Source organism: Hydra viridissima, unplaced genomic scaffold (genome assembly GCF_058129835.1).
Source record: "Hydra viridissima isolate aposymbiotic clone 2 unplaced genomic scaffold, HvirCarnegie_v1 scaffold_1, whole genome shotgun sequence".
Classification (NCBI taxonomy): Eukaryota; Metazoa; Cnidaria; class Hydrozoa; order Anthoathecata; family Hydridae; genus Hydra; species Hydra viridissima.
Genome location: NW_028324300.1, coordinates 5566430 through 5581917, shown reverse-complemented (window position 1 = coordinate 5581917; position 15488 = coordinate 5566430). Strand labels below are relative to the sequence as shown.

Below are 15488 nucleotides of genomic sequence, written 5' to 3'. Positions count from 1 at the left end.
AATTTTTCATCCCATAATTAAAAAAAAAATTGAATTAATTTAATTAAAGGGTGACAAAAAAAAACTGGCTTAAAATTTATTACATTCTGTAATAAAAGTTATTTAGAGCAGCCAAATAATTGTTTTCTCCACATTTTTTGAACTTGTTGCGTATTTTCGCTGCGATATTTCGCCTAATTGTTGTATTTTCACTTCGATATTTCGCCTAATTGTGTTGTATTTTTAGAATGTCAATCAAGCGTGTTGCTATGTTAAAGCTTTTCGTCATAGAAAACCTAAATGTGAAATAGTGCTTTTTGCAATACGGATTGTTCTCAACACTAATCGATTCAAGAAGCTTGTTTATAAAGGCGATCGCCCAGGAAAAAGAAGACGTAATTTCACCACTTTCGGGAAGATCATCAAAAAGCGAATCCACCAAAATAAGATGGTGTCCATAAGAAAAATTACTCATGAGACCAGTGTAAATCTTAAGCCATACAAGCTCCTTATAGTCTATTAGTTCAGTTGCATACTAATAATAAGAGGCTCGTGCGTATCCGAAGATGAGGGCGACTCTTTCATTAAGCCGCAGGTCAGCGGTGGGAGCACATCCTCTTCACGGATGAGAAATTGTTCACCGTGAAGCTAACTCAGAACCGCCAAAATAAGGCTGCAGCTCATCACTGAAAATTTAAGACACGTTTGAGGTTCTGCATCAAAGCTAATGCTGGGCACTTTGAAACTGCTTGAACAATTTTACCAAAAGTCCATGTTATTATCATTCGGTGTTGTTTTGTTAAATATGTTTTCATTAACAAAATTACATCAGAAAGTATTTTAGCCAGGTATTTTTTGTCAGCCTCTTCATACAATAAAATAAATTAAATCACCTTTTTTCGAAAAGCACTTTCAAGTGTTTCTCCAAGAGAAAAATAAAACAAACTGATAAAAAAAAAAAAAAAAAAAAAAAAATTACTTTACAAAAGATAAAAAATTTTAGTTTCAAAACAAATTTAGCACAATTGTTATAAAAAAAAATTAAATGGATGTTTGAAAATGATGTTTGAAAAACTTATCTAAAAAGAATATTTATTCGCATATAAAGTATTCAACAGACTTAAAATCACAACATAAATCATCGCCCAGCGGGTTCGGGCTTCTTTAAGCGTTTTCGCAATTCTTTTGGAAGCTTCTCGTGACATCGTAAACACAACGGTTTCATATCAATCTCATGAAATTTGCTCCTATTAAAAAAAAATTAATGAAATGTTTAAAAATTAAAAAACTTTTTCGTTATGACAACATGAAATTTAAATGTGTCCTTCAAAGAACAAAAAATTGACTCCAGAGATAACTGAAATAAAATTAAAATATCCTCAAGAAATATTCGAAAAAATAGTTTAGATCTAGCTTGTCCAGAAAATTGTCTTGAAAATTAAGTAATTTGTATAGAACTGATTATGGATTAACTTTCAACTTTAACTCGTTTGCTGCATTTTTATTGTCATTGTGCATTCATTTTTAATTTGATTGTAAGTCCAAATTTCATTCCAGCAACCAATATGAAAGTAACTTATCTGGAATACCTAAAGAGAGGCAAAACCTTGCTAGAAAGTATGGTTTTCTCCCTCCAAAGATACCATTCAATGCACCAAATTTATTAAAATATGGCAGATGTTATGTGTACACAAGAGCAGGAACCATTGTGCTCTATGTATGCAGTTTGTCTGCAAGGACTATATTGATCATGCTAATGTTTAGACCTGCCAAGAAGCAAGAAAAAACCATTGAATTTTTTTTTCAGTAAGAGTCTTTCATAATTGAGTAAAGATTTGTTTTACTTTTTAAATTTTCGAAAAAAGGTGATTTAATTTATTTTATTGTATGTACAGGCAATTAGTCATTAATGGTAGCACATAAATAGTAGGGATAAAAACAATCTTTCAGGGAGTATAAAATATAAAAATTTTTATCTATACTATCTAATCAATGTAGACAAAAACAAAAAAAAAGATATGAGGTACAATTGTATCCCTTTAGTAAAATGCGTGCATTTAAGTAAAATCCTTGTAAGGGTGAAGGTTAACGCTTTTCTAACAAAAGAAATAGAAGTTGAACACAAAGAAATGAATAACCTCCAATAATGATCTCATTAGCAAATGACCTAGTATTTAACTTTATTTTTTTGCAAAAAAAAAAAAAAAAAAAAAAAAAAAAAAGATATGTAAATAAGTTACTTGAGTAAATTCTATTAAGCCATTTATGAGAGTTTGTTCAAAGAAACTAATTTAAACCATTTAATTACTTTTGTTATCTAGCCAATAATATATAAAGCATTATCTGTTTTTGAATAGGTCAGAGGAGGAAAAACTTTTTAGATCTGTGTAACTGTATTATATGTAACTATTGTAAGATTGTTTTGAGAAGAGAAAAAGATTTACAAAGCAACTTACTTTAAAGTGAGTTTCACATTACATCCAGTGCAGATAAAATGCTGCACACAAAAACATTTATTCAATGCGGTCACAACTAGAAAAATAAATACAATTATTTAACAATCAGTTGACAAATAAACCAAAATAGACACAAAAGAGAATGCCTTCTCACCATCCCTTGTTATAGCACGATTACAAATGAAACAAAGGTCTCCAAACAACTAAAATACAAAAATTGTATATGCATTAATAAACCTTTGTCTAAGAAAAAGTGTTAACTAATTTTAACATTTTTTAAAATTTTTGTCAAACAATAACTTTAAGATTTAATATGTAAAGTAAAATTTCAAAAAACCTGGTTAAAATGTGTTTCACAATAAGCAAGCCCATTTCTCTCATAATGTCGATTACCATAGAATGGCTTTTCACATTTAGCACAACAAAAATGCTGCAAGAAAATTATTCAACATTGCTTACTTTAAATTTTGTCAATAAATTTATAAAACTTTGATCATAAAATCACAAAAGCTTACATCAACATGCCATTGTTTGCCAATAGCATTTACAACTCTTTCATCTTCAATTGGTTGACTAAACAAATAAATTGCTTTTGAATAATTTTAACAGCAGCTTATCTTATTAATAATAAAAATAATTATTTTGACATAAAATACACACCGACAAGCTCCGCAAATAGGTATTCCCATTTTATCGTGACACCGAAGACAAAATAACTCATTGTTTCGCTTGCGACAAGTTTCATCAAGCTCTTTGCTAAAAAGTTAATAAACAAATATCATACCATAATTTTAAGAGATCTATAAGAAAATAATTTTGATGACATACCCACATTCATAACAGTTGTAATGCCAAGGGTGAACAGGATCACCCATATAAATAATATGTTTTCCTTCTTCAATATAGGTGTGACATTTATGACACATAAAACGACCACCCTTTGATTTTTCATTTGCATTGCAACGCTTACAAAGAGCCCTAAACATACAAAACTGTTGATGTTTTTCTTCTTCTTTGAACTCCATTGAAAATACATAAACTTACATACATCCATACATACATACACACATACATACATACATACATACATACATACATACATACATACATACATACATACATACATACATACATACATACATACATACATACATACATACATAGCCTTAAAGTTGATTAAAAAGCTGCAAACAAATAATAATATTAAATAGCCCTTGGTATTTAAAGAAACATAGCTCTGCATTTGAATCAGACAGATTATAGATTGCACACTACAATGCAGCTAAAAATCTAACTAAATTATTATTCCATTGCAAAATGCAGATGCAGTTTGACAAAACAATTGTACCTATGTAGTTATTGAACTACCTTTAGCCAATAGTTGTGTAACTTGTACTGATATAAGTGCACAATGTACTAACTTTAAATCAATAAAACAATGGTACTCTTTGGTTACTTTATACATCTCCTCAAAGTAGTGAAAATGACAGTTTGAGATGCGTGCTGACATGCAAAGCAGTGCCTGCATTCTGGAAAAAGGTAGAACACCCATTTGAGCAGCCAAGTATGCATTGAAAAGCTGGAAGCAACACTTACTGAATAGAAAAACTTTTAGATGCATTAATTTGGAACAATTCTAGGACATAAGATGAAAGAGAAATTCCTAGAACAGCTTAACAATTTATTTGCCCATTTGGATGCACTCAAAATGATTAAAATACCAGTGGGCAGAGCACTTCTATTCTCACAGAGGCAAAAAGATTGAACGGACCAATGGTGTACTAGACAAGGTGGGAATAGAAAAAGGACACAGGAGTGTCAAGAGAAAAGTAAGACATCAGAAACAATAACTTGAAGAAGCCATTATTTTCTAGATGAAACAGATAATTTAAGAAATTTGTTTTTCTTAAATATTTTTAACACATTTATAATTTTAGAAACTGTAAAGAAATTGTTATTAAGTTAGCCCCCTAATACAAAAAGTGCATTCTTGTTGGCGCTTAAAACATTTCAAGCAACTGATGATAGGTAAGGAACATGAGAGAAATAGTTTAACACAACTGTTACCAACATATATTTCAACAATGAGCAACAGATTAAAAATGGAAACAGAAAAGATGTTGCTGTTTTTAAAGTTCAACAAACCAGGAAAGATAAACAAACATAGCAACTTAGTACATGTATTATTTGAAAAATAACAAAACAAAATAGCTATTTACTTGGTTTAATGCGACCATTATTTAATATTTTTAGGTTATGATGCAATAGTGTTTTAACAAAGCAAACATGTCCAGGTTTTAATAGGTTTTACAGAAGCTAAAGACTTGACAAAAAACTCATTTTTGGTCTTTAAGGCAACAAATCCGGCCATGTTATAAAATAAGCCATAATGATATAGATGAAGATAAGAAAACTTACAGCAGAAATTGCACCAAAAAGGGCCTGAATTAATGTACCCTCTCCAAATTAACATCTGCTTTCAATAGAACAAAAACATTGTCAAGAAACACAACTTTTGTTCCTTGTGAAGTAGTGTCAAGCAATTTGTGATCTTGCCAGCTTTTCTATTATTATATATCTAAGAGTTTGGATGACTGCTTTACTTGCTATTGAGGCCCAGTTGACAACTTTAGACTCATAGTACAACTGCTGAGATATTCACCTTAAGTGATTTCAGCTGCTACAAGTTGCTGAGCCTAGGATTTTCTCTGCTGGTCTTGTCACTAAGCTTGGATGGTTTATCAGAACAAGGCATGTAGATAATTACCTACAACTTTAAGGTTGCTATGTTTCTTTGATTTGACCAGTCCAATAATTTGCCATTTGATGCTCTCTGACACTGCTTTTCCACTGATTTGGATGTAAAATATGGCAAGTTAATATTCTAGCAACTAAAATACTGTTTTGCAATGTTAAAATTATTTTTTTAGTTAAGCATTATATATACTTAGTAATTCTATAAAATAAAATAAACTAATAAGTTATTAAGTGTCAAAAATGTATAATTAGTAAACTCATTTAACTTTTATGTTATCAGTAAAATAGATTGCATAACGTTCAACTAATTTTTAGAGGACACTTTAAAAAATACACTTGAATTTTTTTTTCCACCTAAAAATTAACAAAACTAGGTTTTTATCTCATTTTAGGATAAATTCATTTTTAGATTACATCTCTATTTTTTGGTAATTACATTTTTTTTAACTTTAACTATTTCATCATTTAAAAAAATTTTTCTTTAAAAAAAAATAATAAAACTCATTTTTCAGATTTTTTTTTAATTTATAAAAATAGGAAAGATTGATTAAAATTAACATCTTGGTTAAACTTTTATGCATAGCTGTATTAGCTAATGCTGCATCACACAAACACAACATACACACATATACTTAAAGCTGTACCAAACAAACACAACACACATATATACTTAAAAAAAGAAGCCCAAAAAAAACTTTAGTGAACAAACCTCCCAGCATTTTTCACAAACCCAGCATCTGCTAGAATATCATCACAAATCTCACATCGAAAGCAATCAGGGTGCCAATTTGCATTTACAGCTTTAATGACTCTTCCGATGATATACTCCTTACAACCTCTACAACAAGGAGCATAGAGTTGCTGGAAATCATACTCACAATATTGACGTCCATCAAACTAAATTCACAAAATTCACAAAATTTTGATTAACAACTGCTTACAACAGACTTCATAAAGAAATGCAAAGCAGTAACTCAATACAAAACTTACTTCATAAAAAACGCCATCTTCAAATGGTCGAAAACATTGAGCGCACCTTAAGGTAAAAGCAAAAAATACTAGCTAACAAACTTAAAATTATATTTAAGTTTTTTTTATCCAATTTTTAATTTAGTTTTCTATGCTTAGTTACAACCTTATCCAAAAAATTTTGAGTTAATGTAAAATATTATTTCTCTATTAAACTTCATTTTAAATATTTAACTTACAAAGAGTTAAATTGTAGTAATTTCAAGTATGTCATTTCCCAGTTTCACTTTCTGCTTTTTCCAATGAAAAGACTTTCTTTAGTAGTAAATAATTTCTGTATATCATGTTTTCTATTTTGGCCATTGACTTTTTTTTCTGTGAATCATGTACTGAAATGATTCAAAGAAAATTAAACCTATGGCCAAAATAGAAAACATAATATATCAATTTTGACAAATATCGAAACATTAAAAATTATCTGACCAAGAGTTGTTCAAATCAATTTTAAAAAGTTGTTTTCTTAAAATTGGGTAACAGAAGAACCAATAAATAAAAATATCAACAAGGGTTATTGGAGAACCTATAGATAAAATCTGAAAAAGAAATTCTAGCAGAAAATCATTATTACATCCCAAGTTAAAAGAAAAACAATGACAAATCAAGACATTTTTAATCTACAAGGGCGGTTTAGATGAAAAATGATTATTGGCAAAATATTATTGTCCCTTTATCTTTTAAAGCCACCTCTCTTCTTCAATTAGTTAAAATTATTTAAATGAAACAATAAAGAAAGCCAGGCTGTTCAAAACAATCTAAAAAAGCACTGTTTCAGTGAGTATTTCCTGATTATCTGTAATCTCATGCAACATTAGTCAACAATGAAGTTGCATCGGCTTTATTTATAGGTGTACTGTATGTAACTTTTCACACTTATTCCAAATATGTGCTTAATTTTTCTCTTACACATCTGGATCTTGAGATGTAGGTGTGTCAACTTAGCTATAATATATACTTTAGCATAAACTGTATTTATGTTTTTTCTTTTTAAGAATTATTGCTGTTAAGAATAATTATGATCCAAGGGATTTTTGAAATATTTCTAGAAGCAATTAATCAGTTTTGATAATTATTTTTTGCTTTAAAGCAAATTTATCACCCTTTAAAATAATATAACAGTAGTTTAAAAAAAGATTGTAAACAAAGCAATGTATGTATGTATGTATGTTTGTATGTATGTATGTATGTATGTATGTATGTATGTATGTATGTATGTATGTATGTATGTATGTATGTATGTATGTATGTATGTATGTATGTATGTATGTATGTATGTATGTATGTATGTATGTATGTATGTATATACATATACATATATATATATACATATACATATATACATACATACATATATACATACATACATATATATATATATATAAATATATATGAATTAATTGGAGCTTTAGCAATGGCCAGAAGAGATAGTCAAAAACAGCTATGAGAAAAGCTGCAAGGAAATCAAAATTACATTTTAAAGGATGATGAAACCTATTGTAAACTCAATTATTTGATGGTCCTAGGCCTACAATTTTATACAATCCTTAAATGAATGAAGCTTTATGAATAAAAAGCACTTAAAACTGAAAGACTTGGCAAGAAAGTTACATTTTAACAAGCCATATGTTTGTGCGGTTTCAAAAGTTGACCATTTTTTACAAACAAATGCATGAACTTTAAAGTCTATGTAAAAAAATGTTTAGCAACTTATGCATGATTCAAAAGCATGATAATCTCCCCACTTTCTGGCCTTACCTTGCAACTTGCCATTACTTAAAAAATGCAATTGAATACTATCAATAAAATGGTGATAATTTTGTCCTAAAAAACATGAATCAAGCAAACATGCCAAAAATTTGGACAAGCATAAGGGATGAGCTATGTAAGAAGGGCAAAAAACAGACACTTTCTTTTCAATTTGCTGTACCTATTAATATCACTGGGTTTTTGATTTGCTGTACCTATTAATATCACTGGGTTTTTGACTTGCTGTACCTATTAATATCACTGGGTTTTCAATTTGCTGTACCTATTAATATCACTGGGTTTTTGATTTGCTGTACCTATTAATATCACTGGGTTTTCAATTTGCTGTACCTATTAATATCACTGGGTTTTTGATTTGCTGTACCTATTAATATCGCTGGGTTTTCAATTTGCTGTACCTATTAATATCACTGGGTTTTTGTTGAAAAACTTTGGCACCATGAGTGATGAACAAGGTGAGTGCTTTCAAAAAGTTTTCAAATGATGGAAACCTTTTATCAAGGATTTTGGAATAAAAACAAGATGACTGACTAATAGTTGATGCTTTATCATCATGAGCCAGAAAAAATCTATAAAAAAAGTTATACACGTAGAGATTTTGATTAAATCTTGTGATAAAAATTTTGAATTGAATTCTATTGATTAAAAAATCATTATTATCTTAATAGTGTTAGAAATAACAAATTAGTTCAGCATAGATATCAAACAATAAATTCCAGATGGATACTGAGAAACATGGAATATACAAGTCCTTAATATATCAAAAACAAGACATATTGGAAAAAACTTAAAGTAGATTTGAAATTAGTGCAAGAATTTATTTAGAAAAATTTATCATTATTTCTAATGCTTTCATAAAGTTTTTTAATAGACCTGTGTAATCTGTAATTCTCATGTAAATATAAGATAGAAAGTATAAAAGCAAAGTTGCAATTTTAAATATCCTTCTAAGGAGTAAATTAAACTAGATTTGGTGTAATTATATTTGTAACTAAATTAAACTATGTTTGGTGTAAAAATATTATTCATAATAAATTTTAAGTTCCATTTAGAAACCCCAAATATATTTAACTGTCTGAAGAATTTATCTTAATTTAATGGTTTCATTACATAACAGGAAAAAAAACACAAACTTGCTACAAAAAGTATGAATTTTCTTTTTTTTTTTTCCTTTAAACTTCTCAAAAAAGATAATAAAATTTCAGGTAGAACTTGAAATAAAGTTTTCTAACTTTTTACATAGAAATTTATTGCAATTAGAATTAAAATTTTAATTTTAAAGATGTATTGTCTTTGGAAAACTAAGTTTAAAGTTAACTTTCATTGAAATCAAATTTAAATTCAAGCATAATTCACTTTTAATTGAAAATCTATAACTTCTAAACATGCTGCAATTAACATAAATTTAGAATTTGAACTTCTAAAATAAAAAAAAAACATTTTATAGCAGAAATCACTTTAAAATTTGTAATGAAAAAGCTTAAAAAACTAGATGGGTACTTTTTATTAGTCATTTATGAATAGGAATAAGGAATAAAGATCTTTTCTTATATTTATGTATTGGGTATATAATTGTGTTGCAGCAATTAGGAATAGATATGTAATTTATACATAACAAGTTGTAAGTGATAAAAATGAAGAGGCTATAAAGAGATTATAGACTGTTTAATAAGAGTGTGTGTGTGTGTGTGTGTGTGTGTGTGTGTGTGTGTGTGTGTGTGTGTGTGTGTGTGTGTGTGTGTGTGTGTGTGTGTGTGTGTGTGTGTGTTTACTTATATAATTACATATAGATATAGACACACATAAACAATAAACTTGACTTACACAAAACAGTTTTCATGATAGAGTGCACCATTCGAATTTACCATTTTTTCATCGTTGTCAAATATTTCATTGCAAACATTGCACACAGATTGGCCAGAAACCAACGCCATTTTTTCAACGATTCGTAATTTCTCAAAACCAGAAAAGTGCTTTGTCAATTACACCTATCGGACCGCCATTCACCGCGTTTGCCTATTGGAGACTGGACCTGATTGTAATCTTGAAAAAGTAAACATTCAATAAATGCTGCCCAAAAAAAGATAATAAAATATATTATACTGCATACTGCCCTGCTTAGAAAATGGATCTTATTAAACAAAAACAAAAAAAATCAAGTTTACTTTGTTTTCATGTTTATTGAATAGTTAAAGTTCATAAAAAAATTAAAATCAACATTAAAGTTTACTAATATTTTCTCATCAGATAATTTAAGCAAATTTTCTTTATTGGAAATTTACAGCGTTAGCCAAATAGACACTAGTTATTTGTAAATATCACAATATAGATTTTTTTCATTACCTGTTAATTGTTAATTTGCAATTTTATATGAAATTTTTTGAAAAAAGAAAATAAGTCTGAGTATTATGAAGCTGGATTTAAATTACAAACTTTGGAGTTTGCCGAGATTAACAGCAATTCAAAAGCTAAAGAAAATAACGTAATGAACAAGATTGGCATAAAGATAAAAAGGAGCTTTCTGAAATAACAAAAACCAAACATGCAAGACCAGGAGACATTGCATCGTTTGTTGATTTAGAAAGTGAGTATAAGGAATGGGTTTTGACGGTAAAATGAACTTATTCGGTTTTAGCTCCTTTCAACAGAAAAAAGTATCAAATAACAAAATTACACACATATTTCCTAATGTAAATCATCATCTTGATGTTGTACCAAGTTTATGAATTGCAGCTTCTTAATATTCAGGAAGAAAACAAAAATTACACATAGAACTCCAGGTGTTTTAAAAGTCCATCGTTTTTCATTTCATTCTTTTGTCATTGGTTTGCGAAAAAAGCACGGGAATACTTGTGATCTTTTACAAATTGGAAAAATGTTGTCCTATAAGAGATTTTTTCCTAATGTTATTGAAAAATACTAAATGGGTTTGAAAAACATGAGTTTTAAAAAATTTTTGTAAAAGCTACTGAATTGCATTTTAAGTTTTAAATAATGTTTGGCAAACAGATTTTTACTTATATGTTGATGGAGTTCTTCTAGATAAAAAGGATGTGCTTTTTTGATGATGTACAGCAAGTTAATCTTCAAAGATAATTTTCCCTAATGAGAAAAAGGGTGGAGTTGCTCTAAAGTCAAAACAGCAACAATTGGATTGATAATATTGGGGGAAAAAAATGGGTAAAATCATTATCATTAAAACTTATCGTTATAAGTTATTGATAGATTGTTTGAGTTTATATAATGATGATTGTATCATCTCTGTCTTTATTTAAAGGATTTGAGCAATTGATCTCAGTCATTCAAAAATACGAGTTGCGGTGAATTTATTAAGAATAAAATTCCAAAATATTTCTCTGGTAAAAGGGCAAGAAGTGTTATTATGGAGTTATTACAGTATGTGACAAAATTATTCATATCCTATTATAAAATATGTTGTAGCAATAAAACAAAAACCAAATTGATTTAAATGATTTTAATAAAAACTTTAAAAAAATTTATTACAACAACTATTATTAATATAAACTACAATATTTGTAAAATTAAATCTTTTTTCTAAAATAAAATGAAAATTTTTTAAAAATTGAGATTTAGGAAGCGTTAAAAGTATTCATACCTCTCAAAGTTTTATTAAGTATATTCGAGTTTTTGTTTTATAGTTAACTAATATTTAGTATGAAGTCCTTGGGCATCAATTATTACTTGCAAGTGACGAGGAATACTATCAATTAAGTTTTGTAAATAGTTTTGAGGAATATTATGCCAATTTAAAAAGAAATTCTTTTTGTCCCTATTAACTTTATCATCCAAATAATACCACAAATTTTTAATTGGATTGATATCCAGACTTTGAGCAGGTGAATCCAACAATTCTATTTCATTTTCTTCGAAATATACTTTGGCAATCCTACTGGTATGTTTCTTGGGGGATTTTTTGGAATTCTTTGGTACGAATTTACTTTCATCAAATCATAAAACTGATTTCCAGAAATCCAGTGGCTTTGAAAAGTACTTTTTTGCAAAGGCAAGGCGTTTTATTATTTTTTTTGGAAATGAAAGTTTTTTTGTGACTCGGGATCCATAAAACCTTGCAGAGCGAAGTCTACGTTGTATAGTTCCTTCAGAAATGTTCACGCGTAAATTCTCTATAATAGCTCTGGCAGAAATAACAGGCTCTCACTTTACTTCTCGTACAATAAGCTTATTTTCTCTTGATGTTGTTTTGGTGGACGGCCTGAAGGTGCTTTATTTGGCACACTTTCTGTTTTTTTATATTTTGCATTATTGATTGTACTGTTGCCTTGTTTTTATTATATTTTTCAGCAACTTTTCTATACCCGAAGCCTCTTTCATGATCATCAACAATCATTTGTCGTACCTCAACACTAGTTTCGTAGGTTTTATGGCATTTTGAAAAACTTTTTAAATAAAGCAAAAGAATTAGTTATTGAAATATTTTAAATTCTGCGTCTATATTGCAGAAAAACAAAATTAATTAACTTACTTGGAAAAACACTCAAAAAATATATTTACAGCACTAAATAAATTAATAGGTATGAATACTTATCTCGCGATTAAAATTGCACCTTTAATGTTATATACTAAATATAACCAAACATAATAATTAATCTTCATAATTATCAACATAGAATTATTTTTTGTTATCATCTTAACACATTTATTTTTTCATAGCAATAAAGAATAAACACGTTAGAGTTTAACAAGTTAAACAAAGTTTAGTGATATGCTAGGGGTATGAATAACTTTGTCGCATACTTTATATATATATATTAACAGCTATATTAGCTTTTGTATTCGAAAAATGGAAGCTTTTAAGAAAAAACTTTGTAAAATTTGAATAGCTAATAAAAGATTTTGTGGATCTTCGAAATGTTTTGCTCAACTTTTAACAACATACTAAAATCTCGATGTTACTTTATGTATCCTTAGTTGCCTCTGAAACGAAGTTCTTTATTCACGTTAACTTGTTAATTTTTAAACTAATAAATCTATATTAAATGGGTAGAGATAATTTGTACAAAAAACTATTCGACGGTTATGTCAAAGGTTATTGTCATGCAAAGTCAAAGTTTAGATGTTAACAAGAAACTCTATATGAAATGAAATAAAAAGTAACAAAAGGCTCCTTCAAATTGTAAATATTCTTCAAAATCAATGAAAGTCAAATGCGATTTACTTAAATATTAGTCTTCAGTATCAAAAAATCTACGATCTCTCATGCCAAATCAAATCTAGCTGAATACTTTGAACCGATGCTCCAATCAATTTAGAGGCTTTTGATGTTAATTTAATAACCAAAAAAACTTCAAGTGACTACATCAAGGACTCAAGTTTGATTGATTGACAGATATTTGGTTGGTTTGATGAAGAGAAGAGAATGCTTTAAGGCTAACCCAAAATATAGAGCTTAGGGAAAAAAAGAGGAAAGTAGTGTTAGAGGAAAGTAGAATTAGAAAAGGGTCTTAAGAAAAAAAAAAATTCAATCATGACAAGCTCTGAATTTAGATTGAGAGAGGCTTTAAATGAGCTATGTGATTCAACACCAACATCTAAAAGATTCTCTGTCTTCGAGCAAGTAATAGTCGTTTACGAGTTGAAGAGAACCTGGTTTGCTAAAAACTTTTTGTGATTCTGCTCTTTAACGGACGACCATAAAAAAAGAAGTGCTGTTATCAGATGTTAAAAAAAGTTAAGTAACTTGACCAAAAAATTGCAAGAGTTTTAAATCATATGGATTATTGATGACTTAGCCCCATAGCAGTTTTTACAAAAAAACAACCTAAGACTGAGTGCTGACCAAAAAAAGGGAGTAATAGGGCGCCTAAAATATCTTTAAATATTTTTTTTTGTTCCTACAAACACCATTAACTTAATGATTTATTCCATTAGCACGCATCCCATTCACTCAAACCCAGCTTCGTTTTTGTCCCAAAACTAAATCCTGTATTCGCACTTAAAGAATATACAGACGAAAATCCTTGTCATTATTGTTTGTGCTTGTTAAGTATATATCATGGTTTTGGATACAAATATATACTATATTTAAAAAAGGCAGTTGAGGTTGCAGTTCGTCATTTCCTTAATCATGATATCATTTTATGATTTCAAATAATAACAACTTAAAGTCATTTTTTACTGAACCAAATTAAAATAAAAATAAAAATCAATCTTTAAAGTTTATTTTCTATATTTCTTATATATAAAAAAGTTAACAGTTTAAATTTAAAAAACCTTTTTTCATAATTATTGACCATCAATTTTGAAATAAATTCTTCAGACTAAATTACCTTTGTATAATTTTCACTATTTTATACAGCGCGATCTTTTTTTTTAAGAGTTTTGCGTTACATAATCGATATGATCCATAAAAATCCGATGGGAAAACCATAGAGCCGAATCGAACGCATTGTTTAGAGCATTTAGACAAGTTTGATGAAAATGATTAATTTCCACAAGCTAATCTATGATATAGATGACCATTTTAAAAAAGAGCATGTGAAGTATAAGATATCACATGCTTGTCACACTTTCTCAGGGAATACCTCTAACTATATGTATTTTTACCCATGTTTTATCTACAGATGAATAGGGATAGATGGAGATCACGGTCAAAAAAACAAACAAAAAAAGTACAACAAAACAATGCCACATTTTTATTAAAAGATTGTTGCATCTTGATGTGCTTTTTATGCTGTGCTTATTGTGGTTTTCTTTCTTTTTTTTTAACTATGATTTTCGTCTGCCCCGACGCGTGAAGAAAAATTTCTATAAAAAATTCACGCCAGATCTACTTCTTAAAACTATCCTTATATTGCAGTAAAATAAACCTTCGTAAGTTTAGGTCTGAAGATAGGGTAGGGTTTGATTGGCTTGCATATTTTAAGTGTTAGAGTAAATCTTGTTAAAGTGAGAGTAGTTTACATGGGAGGTTTTCCTAGAGCCTTCTAAAAGACAACGAGCTCAGAAGTACATTCTCTTATTTAGAAGAAAATTTTCTCTAAAGTATAACATCCGAGAAAAGGTTCTGGTTGAGTATTGCTTATATAAAATAAGTGCTCCTTTGGCAATTATAATTTCATAAAAAACAAAGAGTATTTAACAAAACATATGCATAAAACAGTCTTAAAATAGCGAGACGCATTTAAAATATCAGAATCCGCGTAACACGTGGATTTGTGCAAACAACTCTATTGTTGTGTAACGAAAGTTAATGGCGGAGGATTAAATTTTTCTAGATATTGAGCTAATGTCTCTGGTATGCCAAGAGTAGCGTTTCCCGCTGCAGTGTTTCCGCCAAGACGAGATATTGAAGAGATATTTGAACCATTGGTTTCGATAAAACTTTGATAGAGCTCAGTATGAGACTTTCCTAAGTTTTCTTGACTTTGAGCGACCATCGTGTTCTAAATTAAGAAAAAAACCCTTTACGAGTAATCGTAATATATGTAGCCCAAAATATTTATAATAGCTAAAATAAAAGAA

At 28.8% G+C, this 15488-nt stretch overlaps 2 protein-coding genes and 1 long non-coding RNA gene across 3 annotated transcripts in view; 1 reads left to right on the top strand and 2 right to left on the bottom strand.

The window, feature by feature from the left end:
* Positions 1-12371, top strand: part of LOC149893029 (uncharacterized) — a 42412-nt gene extending 30041 nt beyond the window's left edge. Inside the window, exon 3 of the long non-coding RNA XR_016456206.1 lies at positions 12309-12371. This is a non-coding gene — a long non-coding RNA (uncharacterized LOC149893029). The remainder of the gene's footprint in view (positions 1-12308) is intronic.
* LOC145187363 (LIM and senescent cell antigen-like-containing domain protein 1) lies at positions 181-10028 on the bottom strand. The gene is made up of 10 exons (XM_090094696.1): positions 9810-10028; positions 6183-6228; positions 5902-6089; positions 3264-3413; positions 3096-3191; positions 2951-3008; positions 2773-2865; positions 2590-2638; positions 2436-2511; positions 181-1226 (listed from the first exon to the last, which is right to left on the bottom strand). The coding sequence occupies exons 1-10, from the start codon at positions 9917-9919 to the stop codon at positions 1118-1120; spliced, it is 975 nt and encodes a 324-aa protein (XP_089950822.1). The 5' UTR covers positions 9920-10028; the 3' UTR covers positions 181-1117.
* A 2694-nt stretch (positions 12372-15065) lies between the features above and the next one.
* LOC145188254 (uncharacterized) overlaps positions 15066-15488 on the bottom strand; it is a 28931-nt gene continuing 28508 nt past the window's right edge. The window contains exon 14 of the mRNA XM_090082516.1: positions 15066-15409. Coding sequence (XP_089938642.1) covers positions 15194-15409 — 216 coding nt within the window. The 3' untranslated portion in view covers positions 15066-15193. The remainder of the gene's footprint in view (positions 15410-15488) is intronic.

Coding starts and splice junctions, on each gene's coding strand:
- LOC145187363 (XM_090094696.1), bottom strand. CDS start 9,919: ATGGCGTTGGTTTCTGGCCAATCTGTGTGCAATGTTTGCAATGAAATA. Junction 2,866..2,950: donor GCAAACAATGGCATGTTGAT/GTAAGCTTTTGT, acceptor ATTTTCTTGCAG/CATTTTTGTTGTGCTAAATG. Junction 2,639..2,772: donor GTGAAACACATTTTAACCAG/GTTTTTTGAAAT, acceptor TTTGTATTTTAG/TTGTTTGGAGACCTTTGTTT.